The sequence below is a fragment of the Echiichthys vipera genome (assembly GCF_963691815.1).
Source record: "Echiichthys vipera genome assembly, chromosome: 22".
Lineage (NCBI taxonomy): Eukaryota > Metazoa > Chordata > Actinopteri > Perciformes > Trachinidae > Echiichthys > Echiichthys vipera.
Genome location: NC_139847.1, coordinates 12158400 through 12174067, shown reverse-complemented (window position 1 = coordinate 12174067; position 15668 = coordinate 12158400). Strand labels below are relative to the sequence as shown.

General features: G+C 39.9%; 1 protein-coding gene across 5 annotated transcripts in view; it reads right to left on the bottom strand.

The window, feature by feature from the left end:
- LOC310964116 (receptor-type tyrosine-protein phosphatase delta) overlaps window positions 1–15668 on the bottom strand; it is a 145537-nt gene that overhangs the window by 24938 nt on the left and 104931 nt on the right. For 3 of the 5 annotated variants that reach the window (XM_083937118.1, XM_083937120.1, XM_083937122.1), the window contains 12 exons: window positions 15185–15329; window positions 13303–13608; window positions 12238–12431; window positions 11841–11867; window positions 11262–11379; window positions 10196–10783; window positions 9654–9754; window positions 9260–9516; window positions 7538–7631; window positions 5391–5600; window positions 4142–4302; window positions 750–862 (listed from right to left, as the gene is read on the bottom strand). In XM_083937118.1, the coding sequence (XP_083793244.1) occupies window positions 750–862; window positions 4142–4302; window positions 5391–5600; window positions 7538–7631; window positions 9260–9516; window positions 9654–9754; window positions 10196–10783; window positions 11262–11379; window positions 11841–11867; window positions 12238–12431; window positions 13303–13608; window positions 15185–15329 (2314 nt within the window). The remainder of the gene's footprint in view (window positions 1–749; window positions 863–4141; window positions 4303–5390; window positions 5601–7537; window positions 7632–9259; window positions 9517–9653; window positions 9755–10195; window positions 10784–11261; window positions 11380–11840; window positions 11868–12237; window positions 12432–13302; window positions 13609–15184; window positions 15330–15668) is intronic. The other 2 variants (XM_083937119.1, XM_083937121.1) reach the window with 1 other exon arrangement.

The following is a 15668-nucleotide window of genomic DNA, read 5'->3' as shown; positions in this document are numbered from 1 at the left end:
TGGTGCCAGAGGAACTCAAATGGCAGTTTAGTGTGTCTTTCTCAGTCAGGACAGGGGCAAAGAAGCATACCTCATTTCCAGGTGATAAATGGACTGTGACTCCCATCGTTTCCCAAGGTGAGAAAAAAGGCCACACAGGACTGGAGTCAAGGCATGACCACTGACCACCACTCACCTCAGCAGTAAAGGTCATAGCGAGTAAACAATAGTGTTTACAGATGCCAGCACTTTATTTTGCTATCCATGACGCACATACAAAATGGAAGACAGAGCCATAAAAGATTTTGTATTCCCCTCACCATCCACAATGTTGCGTCTCCTGGCTGCAGGATACCAGATTAGCAGGACTGCACTAGTCTGAGTAAGCATGACAAGTCTTGATGACCTGGATAACCCAGGTGCAGAGGAAGATGACAGCTGCCATGAAACTGTCAAGTTTGCATTTCTGCCTCTTCATTTTCCACTGAGAGATGTCTCCGGGGAGGAGACACGCAGTTTTGACCCTCTGTGCCTTCTCTAAGCACCTGTCCACTGTCTATCTGCACATTGCTCACTTAGAGTATGTAGAGCCTTAACTCTATCACTGCAAAGATGATGGTTTCAATGTCAGCAGTGATTGCAAATGAAGACTGTATTTAAAGCTAATTGTGAATATACATTATTCAGTAGCATTGGCATCACTTTCCACAATGCACATTCAGTTGTAAATTCAGAGTGAATGAGACAGATGTCACATTTAGCATACGTACCAGGCGTTTGGAAGTTGAGGCGTCGAAGCTCAACAGGGTCAGTGGGATGATGCAGTGGCATTTCCTTGCTGTTGGGGAGACTGCCTTTTCTAGCTTCAGATTCTGCTCTTTTTCTGCAGAACAAACAGCAAATTGTATGTTTTTTTCTTTTTGGTGTTCAGAACTCCAACTGTGTAACCTCAAAGCTTGCCTTGTGTTCTAGTACTGTAAATACTGCAGACTAATATGTAATTAAGGAGGTGACATGACTGCATTCTTACAGTATAAAAGGCTACAGGGGGTGGACTAAATAACATCATCACTTAACAGCATAATGCAATCCAATACCATGGCCCGTAACTGCTAAATGTAATCTTTAGTAAAGCCTAATGTTCACTTTTTAATGATAGTGTCAAAAAGGTTGTCAAGCCAACTTTATAGTAATTTTGAACTTGTAGTTAGGGGTGGTGTTAAGATTGCATAATATTGTAACCTGGTGCTGTTGGTGAATTTTAAAGAAACAAGACAAACAAAAAAGCTTCACACACAAAAGAACATAAAAAGGTATCATTTGCTGCAGGGCTATTGTACTTGATTCTAATATGTTTGAAGTTTGACACTTTTTATTTTAGGTTCATTTTTCACTATTTTGAATGCAAGATTCATATTTATTATGAGTCTCTTTTTTATATTTTTTAACATCAAGCTCTTTTATTAGATCAATTTTGTTAGCAACTTATAACGACCCATTTGTTTTTATGGGGGAGTACACCGTAAGATGATGAAGTATAGGAGCCCTGAAGGTCGGGGTGGTGTATGAGTCAAACAAACAAAGGACTTTGTTCATGTTCTTTGTAAAACCAAAAAAGTCAAGGGTAAACTTATGTAAAAACTTTTGAAGATAATCCATGACAAGTAGGTTGTTTCCTAAACTAAAGCAGTTCCTTTTCACAATGCTTTTGAAACTGCCATTGTTTGGCAACGTTAAATAGAACGATCACATGTTTAAAACTGCCACAACTGTCGTGTGTTTAAAACTGCCTCCATGCAACCGTTTCACAATGTTAAATAGAACGGGTATGTTTGGGTGTCATTGACAATTGACCCCTATCTGTCATTTAGATGTGAGGATGCTTTGCATGGATCACATGTTTATACACTTAGAATGTAAAGGTAAAATGGTGTATATTTTGATAATGCAATGTGTATTATTATGAAAAAGTAAAAACATGTGTGCCTGCTGACAGCTGTCATATAAATAATGTTTCATTGCTAAGACTATGTTTAACATACTGTATGTTCATGTTAGGAAGCAAATAGCATGATTTTATGAATGACATCAACTCCAGTGGGCAACCTAATTTCTATGTGTTCACATATGTACAGTTGAGGGAGAAAAGGGTTTTAAAGGGAGTTAGTTTTTCTCCACCTCTCTCTTACCTGTCCGGTTTGCTGCTCCATTGGTCAGCAAGAAAAGAAATATTGACACATTAGGTGGTAAGACCTTTGGCTTTATATAATGGAGAATTCCAGATATGTTTCTTTAGAATAGGTGAATGACTGACTTTATAAGAGACAAAAGACACCAATCATATCTCCATTTTTCCTTTGTGCACAAGATTAGCGATGCTTCACTTCAGAGATTATGCTCAATTACGCAGCCTTGGGGCTCTTTGTTTAAAGTACTACAGTTTCCCAGGTGCATCCAAGATTTGTATATTATATCTTTGCTATTTCAAGCAGTTCCAGCTGATTGCTTATTGTTTAAGCATAAAAAGTCATCTCTTGACTCCTAATTGCTGTGTCTTTTGTTTTCCTGCAAATGATCCTTCCACTGACTGTTGCATTTATTGAAGTAAAAAAAAAATGGATATACAAAATTGATGTATGCGGTATTATAAATTTGAACATGTGAGATCATAATTTTGAATTAATTTGTATTTATTAAGCATATACCACAATAAAATGCATGCTAAAAACGATGGTTTTGTAGCGGACATGACTTGACTTCAATTATTCTACTTGTAGGTGCACAGTTGACTCTGATTTATGTTTCTCCCTGAAAACGCTGCACATTGTTATTCCCATGTCCTTTCCCAGAGCTCAACATGACATGGTTTTTGCCCTTTGTTATGCACAAGAGGAACGTTCTGTCACATAAAAATTGATCTTGACAAGAGAAATATCTCCTGGTTATGTACTAAATGTTCCTTACGCTGTGACACTGTCTTGGTAATCGATGTGTAACTCTACCTGCCACAATTGGCAACTCCCTGTAAAGCCCCTTGCGCACATAATCTTTGTTCACTTTAAATTCCCCCTTGTATTATCAAACCAAAACTTGTTAAAAATGCAATCCAAGGGAAATGAGGTGAAAGAGAAAGAAGCTGTATGCACAAACCATTTTCAATACAGTACTATTGATGTATTTTTGTCTTCAGTATTAGTGATTATACTGTGCTGACTCCTCACTTAATAATCTTACCTCCAAAATTACTTATTGAATACTGCTGTGAAATTCTGCTTAGGACTGGACATTCAATTGAATGAACAGCAGGAAATTTGCCTTATGTGAAAGGTTGAAGAGACAAGAAAGTGAAGGACGAGAAAAAAATAAAACTGTGTGGACGCATGCATTTGAGATGTGTGTATCCTGGCAAAGCAGGAGGGCATCATAAGGTCAGAGTCGGGATCTAGAGCTTGTCTCCCTTGTGGAAAGGGTAGTAGTAAAGGGGGGAGGGGTTGGCTTGCTTGCCCAGGCTCCAGGGCCTCTCTTGAGCTGCACACACACAGTGGAATGCAGCAGATAGTCAAAGCTCTCCCCTCCTACGCTTGACTGATATACAGTGACAGCACGAGGTCTTGCTACCACTAGGGTGTTTCAGACAGAAAAAGCTGTTTTGATTTGGTGTGAAAGTGCACTACAGCAAGTGATTTCCACAGTTTTACATGTGTTTGTGTGTGCAGGGGGTAGACGGATGTGTCTGATTAACTTTCAGTCAAAGCATTTGATGCTGCATCAGTTTGAGGTGCTGTATGCTTGGATTTTCTCATCTGAGTTTTAAAATGTGTGTGCTACTGAGCTAGGGTCATGGGTAGTCTGAAGATCAATATGCCTCAGGCTCTAAGTTATGATCTTGCATGTAGCGTTTGTATTCCAAAGTGAGGATTTGTGTGCGGTAGTATTTGTGTCATGAATGTTAAATATTTAATGGTTGTACATACCAATACGCACACACACATCAATATTGAGTGGATAGCCATGACTATGCATTGCACATATATCAATGTGTGCTGTATGTATTTATGTGAATGTAGTTGTCCCATCTGGGGTGGATTCCTGTTCACATATTGGGAAAATATTTTTTTTGTTTTTATAATCCTGTATGCAAAGAATAATTTAATAGCCTCACCTTTTGTAGAGAAGAATAGCAATGACGATGCATATGATGAAGACAACAGCTAGCACAGGGCCCACCACCCAGATGAGGCCTTCCTCTTCATCGATGATCGGCTGGGGGTCAATGTCGGCCGACACAACTGGGTCAGAGTAGGGGCTAGTGGCGTACATGATCTGAGCAAGGGAAAAGCAAATCACTGATCAATATTATATGTTCCAACCACCCATATGCTGCATCTGTGTACTCAACCTAATCCTTCTCCTTAATCCATAATATTATCTATAATTTCTGATTTTGAAAGATATTTTCTCGCCAATTTTACATCAACATCCATAACTAATTATGGAGAGATACAGTGAATCCAGACTAATTTGAGCTCAATATATTCAAAGCACTAGCCCAAGACTGCAATTAATTTACTCTTACTACTGAGCATATCTAACAAGACTCTGACAAAGACAGCATGACCAACAATATAAATTAAAAGGCAATTCAAAGTTTTGCCATGCAATTTCTGCTAAACTGCAGTTTGACCAATCAAAATTATCTTTAATATCACTCCTATAAACGAGCCTTGATTGAACTATTTCACATTCTATGAGGAGATAGGGGAAAAAAAGGTCTTGTGGGATGAAAATATATGCTTCAGTGAGCAAATTAGAGATTTCCCTCTGTTTGCCATTATCATTTTGCTCTACCTGAACTCAGGGTTAGCAGAGAGAGTGCGAGGCAGCACTATAGAACCTGCAGCTCATCAGATCCATCATCACGCCTGCGGCTGCCTAATCATGCGGCTTTCAGGTCTTCAGTCCAGACAGACACATACACACTAGCTGCAGCAGGGGAGATAAGGTGGGCCTTACGTAGGACGCAATTAAAGAGGAGCTCTGTTATCGAGGTATTCTTGCGATCAGCTAAGGTCTTAGGGGGTTTCTCTCCCCAAAGCAGCAAGGGTCAGCTTCTTGGGCCAACTGCAGCTTTAAGTTTTTAAGTCAAAGCCGCACCAAGGCTCAGAGTAACACATCTCACCAGAAAAACTTCGACCCTCTGCCAAGATGCAGTGGATTTAAACCTCTTGGTCAATTAACATGTATAGTTTCTAGCACAAAGACGATGAGATCAGTAGCACAGGATATCCCAGAGGCGAACAAGATCATGTCTGAAGCTGAACTCAAGTACTGAATAATATGAGACACACATGGATATAATGGAGATAAAACTAATAGTAACTAATAATAAGTCTTTTAGAGAGCAGACTTACGTTTTCAGACATCTCTAAAACAGCGAGCACAAAGAAGATGTACTCCTGCCCATTCTGGAGTTGCTTGTTTTCAAAGCCCCTGTAGGTCTTGCCATCTCCCAGGGTGAAGTCGCTGGGCAGGACTTTGAAGTATGCAGCGATATAGGCTTTGGGTTCTGCCTGCCTCTGTAACCGAAGGCCTCTGCTAGTTTGGTTTATCTCCTTCAGCAGCTACAGTGAGGAGTCAGAGGCAGACAGTTGATAACACATGGGGACACATTTCAGCACATAAGAAAATACATCAAATCTGCCTCGATTTCTGTCTGATTGCTAAGCTGAAAATGTCTGATTGCAATAGGCAGAACATTACAGAAAAGATCAATGACTGATTTCATCTGTTTTTGTGACTACAAAAGATTGTGATTAGATTAAAAGATTGTGGGGATTTCCAGCATACAAAACAGTTGAGTATTATCCAGCAGCTTCAAACAGTAAAAAGGAGACTGAATTAATTTTCACTGGTCTTGATTAACATTTATTTTCCAATTCATTTTTATCATAAATATGAATGAAAGATATGCAAAGCAAAGATGAATTGCATTATGTATCAACTAATGGCTTCAAACTATGTTTTGCCAACTATATTAAAACGTATCTTCAAAATGTAAACACAATCATGTTATTGGCATGAATTACCCAATTTTTTTTCTCCAACATTCATAGTCTCCACTGTAGACATAGACTTAGACTTCTCTTTATTGATCCCTTTGGGATGACTCCTGCAAGGAAATTGAGTTTCCAGCAGCTTACAAAAACACAAGGGAGGTATAAATATATGTAATTCGTATCAGTGAAAAAATACCACTGTTTCCCCCTTAAACTACTATAGGCGTCATTCTAATAGGCTGAAAGTAATGCATCCTATTACAATGTTCATCTGACTTTAAACTTCCAGTACAAAGTGTGGATCATAATTATGCTAATGAAGCCTGGGTAGTTGTTTGGGCGTCTGATTTCATATCTCTGATTTGCTTGTGTGTGTATGTGTGTGTGTGTGTGTGTGCGCCTGTCATTCACATTAGAGTGTGCGTTGCTGTGTGTGCTCTGTTTTGGCTGCCGGGCTGTTGGTGCTGCCCGATAATGTCTTCAATCATCTCTCCTGTCAACACGGCTAAATCTAGCTGCCCTTGGGAAAAGTTGTGAAAAGGTGAGTGCCAATATTGACAAACAAATAAATTCTGACAGAGGGGCGACTTTTGGGCAATCGGTCAAGGCTACAGACATGGGCCTGTAGGCATGAGCTGTAAAGTCAATGCCAGATGAGACATGGTGTTTTTTTTACCCTTTTCTTTTAGCCCCCTAGATATGTGATCTATTGTAATGTTTGTACAATAGAATTACATATTTTAAAAAATAAAATAACTTGTAATTTGCCAGAGGATTTGATTCACAAATAAGAACGCTTCAACAGAATTTCAATTGTTTGTAACCTGAAGGGGAATAACTTTTGAGAATTGTCCATTTGTACACATTTCTAGGAGAGACTGCAGTATGTGCTGCACTGAATGTGTAGAACTGTTAGCTTTCGAGGTTTGACACTGCATTAAATACCTAAAATGTAATCACAGCTTACAATACAGAGCGATTAATCTTTCATTTGCTTGCGCATTTAATCACCTGCAATGCACAGTTCATGGAAATTCTCAAATGACTGAGTATAAAATTGTCAGGTGAATTGTGCATTTTCAGTAGCCTAGCTTTGCCTGGAATCAGAAGAGACATGAAGGCCTGATGCAGCTCTTCAGGTAATTACCACAGACACAAAGAGGAGGAGGAGGAGGAGGAGGTGGGGATGGGGGTTGAGTTTGCAGTGCACTTGATGGCTACTTCATGTTCTCATTTCCATATGAACAGTGCTCTCTGCAGCTATTTGCGTCAATCAGCGAGACTCATCTCCTGTTCCCCCCGCCCTCTTAAAGGCCTCAACTTTTTTTTCCAGTTTTGGGTAAAGAAATATGCAGGTATGTGCACACAGTAATGTAGGTCCTATCAAGAAGCTGTGTTCATAACCGAATAATAGAAAAAAGTAACTAGCATTTTATTTTATACATTTACTTTTCTTTCCTGGTGACCTGAGTCATGATAACCAGCTCATTCTTTAAACGTACCTCCTCCAAATTCATCTCATCAGGATTATCCCAGGGTTTGAAAAACTTGCCAGTGCGCTGCTTCTTTAGGGGCACTACCACAATGTAATATCCCCTGAAAGATACAATGTAAAGTACAGTATATTATTAATCTAGGCAAGGTCAAAGATCACTGCCACATTTCACCAACTCTATTTGCGTGGCAATGGATACTGTTTCCTGAACAGATAAAACCCTGTATGACAAAAAGAACAAATACAGCAATGCCCAGTGTCCTCCATGTCGACCTGTGTCAAATAGGGTAGGGAAACTGATGAAAAACGATGCATAATCATGCCATTAACAATTTTGTTATCACTTAATAGGGGGCATTTTCCTCCATGTTTTTGATTTAATTTAAGCATGTTCAGAGAACTCCGGCAATATGGTTACACCTCACTGAGCCCCCCATAGGCTAATTAGGAGACCTCTGCAAATACAGAAAAGAGACAGAATTAAAGGGATTTTCATCCCTTCATCAGGGTGGCAGGAGAGATAACAGCCTCTGCCAGGGTTTTCTGGGCTTCCTGGTTGGGCACTGCACTAGCTTGTGTTAGCCAGGAAGGCAGTGTGGCAGGCTAATGGGAATGTAATTAGCTTAAGCTCTGGCATGGGAGACAGTGGGCCAAGTGCATCCAGCAAGATCAGAAAACCAAAGATAGGTCTGAAGCATCAGTCTGCAATCTGATGTGCTTATTGGCCTTCTGACAACCCTAGGCTTTGTTAAGAGACTTTACAGGGCTTAGAGGAGTATGCTTAAATGAGTTGGGCTGCTTCAGTGTGTAATGACTGAGGTGAAGTGGATATTACACAGATATGTAGGGATTACTATAAATTACTCTGTTTTGAAAGAATTACCCATTACAATTCAGCTTTTAAGTAATCTTGTTTATTTCTATTCATTATTATGCATCAGTAAGACATTTTTGGTAATATGGATATTAACAATGGGCAGGGAATGTTTCACAGTAGCATAGCGATGCCTTCACATATTCGACAATAGTGCTATTTTATACAGTCAAATCCTATTATGCTTGATACATAGTTAGTTAGTTAATTAGTTACAGTAGTTAAGTTACAATTACAAGTAAAAATGCTGTTAACCTGCTTTACTCTGTGTACAGTGACACAGCAACTAAGAAAAAAAAAAGAAAGAAAATGTGTTTTGATTTGACTGACAAAGTGCGAGCGAACTTGGGCTTAAGGTGTGTTTCCATTTGGAAGGACGGACCATGCGCGGACATTCAACAACAACAACAATGGCGGCGAAAGGTTCAAGTTGGTGTGATGCGGAGGTGGAGTGTTTAGTGCAGATTTGGTCAGATGAAAATATTCAAAAACAGTCAGACAAGACGTACAAAAACTCAGAGGTCTATGGAAAGATTTGTAAACAAAGCGACGCATCGCGATGACGTCAATCAATGCGTGTGACGTGTTACGGCGTGATAACGTATGGACAGCAATAAGCATTTGCGCGAGGCCCAGGCAGTGTGAGTTCAAACAGGCCTGGGGCGCGGGGGGAGAGGAAGGGGGGACAAGTACCCTAAAGCTCGGGGCGCGGTGCGGAAGGACAGTGTGAGTGCGCCCTAAGAGGTTGTGCCCTGAAACTTTCCGAGCGGCCACATTTTACCCTAATGGAAACACACTTAATGAGCCCTAATCGCACATAATTAGAAATGACCTTCAGTGATCATCTATACCCACCTTATTTTCTCAGATGTTTGCACTGATGGCAGCTCCACAGTCACCATACCGTCTGAGTTGGTCTTGCCAATCAGGTAGGGTTTGGTGCGGAGAATGTCTGGGGCCGTCATGGTGGACACACGATGCTGCAAACCTCCAGCACTGTTTCCACGATTGGTCAGAAGGAAGGAGTACTGTGTCTCAGGTTGAAGACCCGTGATTAGCTTCTGTGTTAGCTTCCCATCCACCTCCACGCTCTGCCCATTATCGTAAAGGATCTGTATGTGAATGAGTAGATGTTTCAAGTGAAGTTTGGACTGTGGATGTCAACGGAAGTGTTTTACGTGTCAAAGTAATGTGTAGAGAATTTCAATACATATGAAAATGTTAAATGATTTATCCAGGCAGTGCTCACAGTGAATGGCTGGGCTGGGTTGTAGGTGTCTGGGATTTCCCAGGTCAGCAGCACTGATGTCTTCATGGCAGCTCTCACATGAAAATTTTTTGCAAACACTGCTAAAAGAAAGGGGGGGCAGGTGATTTAGAGATGAAACCTTTTTTTTTCTTCAATTTATCTATTCTAATTATCCCACACCAGTGCTTACCTGATAATGTCCACTCCAAAACCAGAAATTAGTACTACACTGAACTCAACACTGTCCTCTTACCTTCTTACCAACACCAACTCTTAAATTAATGACTGACCTTTACTTGACTGACGAGACACAAAGAGACATACATACTTACTCCACGTGAGTTTCCTAAATCACTCTTAAATAAGGGAGACTAAAGGTAGGGCATCACGTTAATACCAAAGTTCTGTGGTTGATTCCATACTTTGTCAACATCTGCAATTTTAGTCTTTCAGAGGAGGCTGCTGTGGTTGGAAAGGGGCTGCGCAGGGTAAGGTTGATTTCAAAAAGGAAAGAGCTAAAAAGGTTCAGGGACTGGTCCTACCTTGATCCAAAGGCTGTGTCCTGAATTGGACACTTGGGCTATAGGGACCAGAGCCCTTGCTGGTGAAGGCACACATTTTAATATCATAAGTGGTATCTGCCTTAAGGCCATCCAGGATGACTGTTGATTCCGGGGCAGTGATGAAGAGTTCTGAGGGACTGCGTGGGCTGTTGATGTCCTTATACTGCAGAGCATATTTCACTATTTGGCCGTTTCGCTCTGCCAACAAAACAGGTTGCCAGCTAACCTGAATGGTGGAGGTGGTGGCACCCTCTGCTGTAATGCTCTGAGGGTAGCCGCTTGGGACATCCTCATTTGTGGTGACTTCCTTGACTGTCTCTTCACCAAAGCCCACCTTGTTGCGTGCAGAAAGGCGGAAAGTGTATGAGGCTCCCTTATGGATCTCTTTGGTAGTGTAGTGGTTCTCTCGCTCAGGGAACTCGATGACAGTCAGCGGATCCACGTCTTTGCGGCCAAAACGGAGGCGATAGCCTTGCAGGGGACCATGGGTTAATGCTGGGGGATGCCACTGGAGGAGAGCTGTGCCCATGTTGGTTGTACTGACCATTAGCCGGGGTTTATCAGGAACTAACAGAGTACCAATGGAGAAATGGACAACTTGTTATAAATATGGAGAACCAGTTTTCCATTATATCATCTTTGTAGTTGACAGGCATCAATTATCAGTTTTCTGATCCGTGTCTTTGTGAGTACAACTAAGTATTTTTACTGGGGTATAGCACAGTCAAAAAAAGTTGGGTAAAAGAGCTGAACTTGGGTCTCCTTATTTTCTTGTCTTTGTTTCAATCCTTCTACATTTTCCATTACTGTGAAAATGCCTTTAGCATTGTAATGTCACGCCAGCAAGAAACAGTTATTGCACTAAATGAGACAGCAATTAGCTGCATTCACACTTTACACGCTTGATGACATTGATATATGCGTAGTGTTTTCATTCCTTATTGGCTGCAGTTTTACAGCTTAACATGGCAGAAATGCAAATATGAAAATGTAGTTTATTATAAAAGAACCACAGGAGATTTGTCAGCAGTCACGGTTACAATACCTGCGCCAGTGGTGGTGATCAGTTTAGGCTTGCTACGTGCACCATCGCCCTTTGTTGTATAGGCTCCCACAGTAACTGAATATGTGGTCTCAGCCTGCAGTTCTGTGATGATCATTTCCTGTAAAGATGCAGGACTTTAGTTGCAGGACACTGACTGGCTGATTTGCAGATACAAGCAAGTGGAGAGATATAATTGGAGTGTGATGTCAGCATAATCATCACGAAAGTAACAACAGACACATTCTCTCAGCATATACCTAAAATCGAGGCATGCTTCAGGGGAAAAGGATTGTGTAGATAAGCCTTAGTAAATAAATAGCTTGGCAAAGAGTATGTTTGTAACAAAATAGTTTAGTCAGTAAACACTAATAGAATTAAAACCTTTAAGGTCAGTATTAGTGTTAGTCAAGGATTGCATCTGCAGTTCATAATATCTTAAGAAGTTGAAATAGCGCTCAAGCGACTGCTTAAAAATCTTGAGGACTTGAAATCCTAATGCACGAAAGACACATGCCATTCATGCAGAGGACAACAGCAGGGGAAAACATGATTGGACTTTTGTCAAGTTTAACTACTCACATGTTCAGTTGAATCATCATATTCCCACTGATTATGATACAAGAATATGGAGAGAAAAGAGACAACAAATAAGGCCAGGTTCAGACACTAACCGCTGGTGAGAAAAATATACACACAGTTTGTCTGCAACCACCAAATAAATTTGTTTGTAAGAAAAAAAATATTTGTAGCAATAATTATATGTAGACTTGTGTAGATAAATATGTGCCTAACCTCTCAAATTGTATTAAGTGCCATCCACTATTTTATGGTGCTCAGCTATTGATATGACATGATGAAAGTGAACTTTGTTCCACTCAATAGAAAAGACTTTGCTGTACTGCATGTAAAGGTGTCAGAGAGAAAGCAATACAGTGTGTCTGAGAGATGAGGTGGCTGGCTGAGGTGGGTGTTGTACCTGGGCATCATCAATCAGGATGTCCTTGATGACTGGCTGTCCTGTGGGCTCCCCATTAACCATCCTGACATAGTGCACCTGGTACCCTCGGATCTGACCGTGCTGCTTGGTGGGCATCGGTGAACGCCAGATCACTTTAATTGATGAGGAGTTGACAGCCTCCACCTCAACTTTACGAGGTGGCCCACTAGGAACTGGAGGAACACCATGGGATAGAAGAAAAAAGGTCAAAATTATAGAGATCCCCCTCACCCTCTTTTTAAATCCTGCCCAAAAGTCGTATCGGAAAATGCTGCAGTGACAAAAAAATCACAAAAGTGCAGCAAACGGCAACAAGCACTGCATGACATCAATATTTCAACAATGGTAAGGGGGAAAAAAACAACAGCAAAAACAGGTCTGACAACTGACCTAATCTTGAAACATTAAAAATGGGTAGAGTGGATTTTTAAAACATGGAATAAAAATGTGTTTTGCCAAAATAGAAAAGTGGAGCCAAAGGGGGGGGCTTCAAGTGTTTCAAAAGCTTGAAGCACTAAAAGAATTTTGGCTATGGTGCAAGGAAAAAATGAATTAAAAATGATTCTATCACATGAGGGGAGAAAAAAAAAATATAAACAAAAATGGCCTTCAAAAAAATTCTTCCACCTTTTTGTTATTCCCACTGTCCAGAACTTGTCCTTTTGCCAAGTTCCTAAAAAAGTAAATTATACAAAAATAGCGGCAGTTCAAAAAACATAATATTTCAAAAAAGACAGTTGGGACTGGAAGTTGGAGGCCTGCAGCTGAAAAATGCCATACCATGTGTTGAAATTGAGCAGCGTAGGGGGAAAAAAAGCCAAAAAAGGTGCTTTTGCAAAGTGAGTCACAGTTTGTTTGAAAAAGTGCACAGTCCAAAATGGAGCTAAAAGTATCGAGTGGCGAGAGTCACTTTTATTAGAAGCAGGCAGAGGGGGTAGAAAAGAAGAAAATTGTAGAAATAGGCAAGGTTGTTAGTATTTGACTGGGTAGGTTAGAGGGGTAGACTGGATTTGCAGCTGGAGCTTTGTTTTAGCGAACACATACCATCCTCCTCTGTGCGGACGAGCTGTGGCAGGCTTTCTGGTCCTGCCCCGACATCTGTGTGAGCAGTGACCGTCACACGGTACTCTGTCCATTTTTCCAGGTTTTCCAAAAGGTACTGAGAGCTCTCCGGAGGGATGTTGGGGATTTGATGAGCAGTAGTATCATCCCCTTCAGTCAGAGCATACTGGATGGTGTATTGCGTTATGATCCCATTTTGTAATTCCATTGAGGGTGGCCGCCAACTTACCAGGATGCTGGTTGAGCTGGGGCTATAGCACTTGATTTCCTCAGGTGGGCCCGAGGGTTCTGGTTGGTGAGTTGGATTTGGTGCAGGTGAAGGGTTTTTGTTTGGTCAGGCCATTCATTGAATCGGATTTTTGTTTTAAAGGAGTTTCAGTTTTTGGTTTGATCGCAGTGATGATGGTAGAATTGACCAAACAGAGGAAAATAAAATGACACAAAATTAGGAAAAAGCACAAGGACTTATGTGGGTAAATAAAAACAAATCATAAATCAATGAAACATTAAAAATAAAGACAAAACAAAAGGCAGTCCAGCACAAGTGTGTACACACTGATGATGAATGGAAGGTGTTGATTGGATAAAAAAGGACAGCTTTAACATAAATAACCTACCTTTTTTATGAAAAACATAAATCATACAAAAGCGAAAAACAAAAACATACCCTAACATTCTATTTAGTAGACCCTTTTTTATTATAAAATGAGAACTTAACACACTTGAAAGTACTTCAGAAATAATTTAAGATAAACTATTCCAAAGTAAATGTTGTGCTAACTAATACAAATTTGGCAAGCAGTTACCATCAATCCAAAAACATAAAGGTTGATGATTTAACTATTTAAAATAGAAAAATGTTGTATTTGTCACCAACCTTTCCGAAGCCTGTTGGTTTGTGGTAAAAGCCTGATTGTACAACAGAGAACTTCCCAAGGAGACATGACTTATTTATTAGATTCTGATAACATTGGCATGCACTTTATGACTGACTTCATCATTTACCTCAGAACATACATCTTGGCAGAGTTTGAGCTTTTATACCCACCTGATCCCTGCCCTTGTCTTTCGGAGACCTCAGATTTATGTTAGATTTGCAAAGTCAAACAATTCAGTGTTTTCTCTGACTGTTAATCAAAATGAGTTAAACTGCACTGGATTTGATTTTGTAAAATAATTTAATTTTGACCCGTTTCATAAATCTGGGGTCTTTTGGATGGAAATGTCCCTAACTACAGAGACAATATTTGCTTTGAGCTTTCTATGATATGGTTCCTCTACAACTTTCTTGATTGTAATTTGAGTTGAACATTTATGTCAATGCCGAAAAAGGGAAAATCCCAAGGGGTTCTTGTCAGTGTATCAACATAGAAAGCTCAGTCTTAAATTTCCCACTGTGTTATTGTTTGGCTGACCTGCAATGTCAAGAGACAAGGCTTCCTAAAATGCCCTTTCACTTATGAAAAACAGTTGGGTAAGACAGTGGGAATTCCTATAAATAATTCAAGGTTTTATCATTCATTTCGGTCAAGACTGTTTTTGCACTTCAAAGGTGGAAAGGAATAGTTTTTGTAACCTTGTCTCCTGACTTCACAGGGAAGCCTAGGTACATTGTCCATGCAACAGTTTCAAAGTGAATACTGCATGGTTAGGTAACACTTATTTACCATTTCAAATAATGACATCTTTTCAAATGCATTAACCTTTTAAAGAAAATTCATATTTGCTCTATCTGTGCTCAGGACCATCCTGATGTTTTTGTCACTTTTTTAGATTTTCAAGCACATTTAAATTTGGAATGCATTTGAAAAATGTGTCCCTTCCAAAATCATTTAAACTCTGTCAGATAAGGAAGAAGACCTACGTGTCTGTGGAGTTTCTGCAGAGATCTCATTGGTGTAAGCCCCAACTCCATGTTTACTGCGGGCAGCCAGCCGGAAAGTATAAGTAGTGAAGGGCTTCAAGTCCTTCAGCAGATATGTTGTTGTTGGCTCAAAGCTGATACGTTTCTGTGGAGAAAGATTCATATTGTCAGTTTTTAAATGACATAAAAAATGAATCTAAGTATGCTGCTTTCTGATATGAAAATGAAAATTGAGGGTATACAAATTTGTTGTCAGAAATAAAACAAGTTGTCAGATTATATAAATAAGTGTGACACTCAATTTAATACACTTTATAGTGATTGACAAATGACATGGTAAAACCAATGCTTCAACAATTTCTGACCAATGGCATTCTTTACATTTCAGATTTGTAATACTGCATGAACTACTGATTATACAAACTTAAAATATACAGCCATATGGCTGCAGTATTTATTTATTTATTTATTTATAATAAGTTGT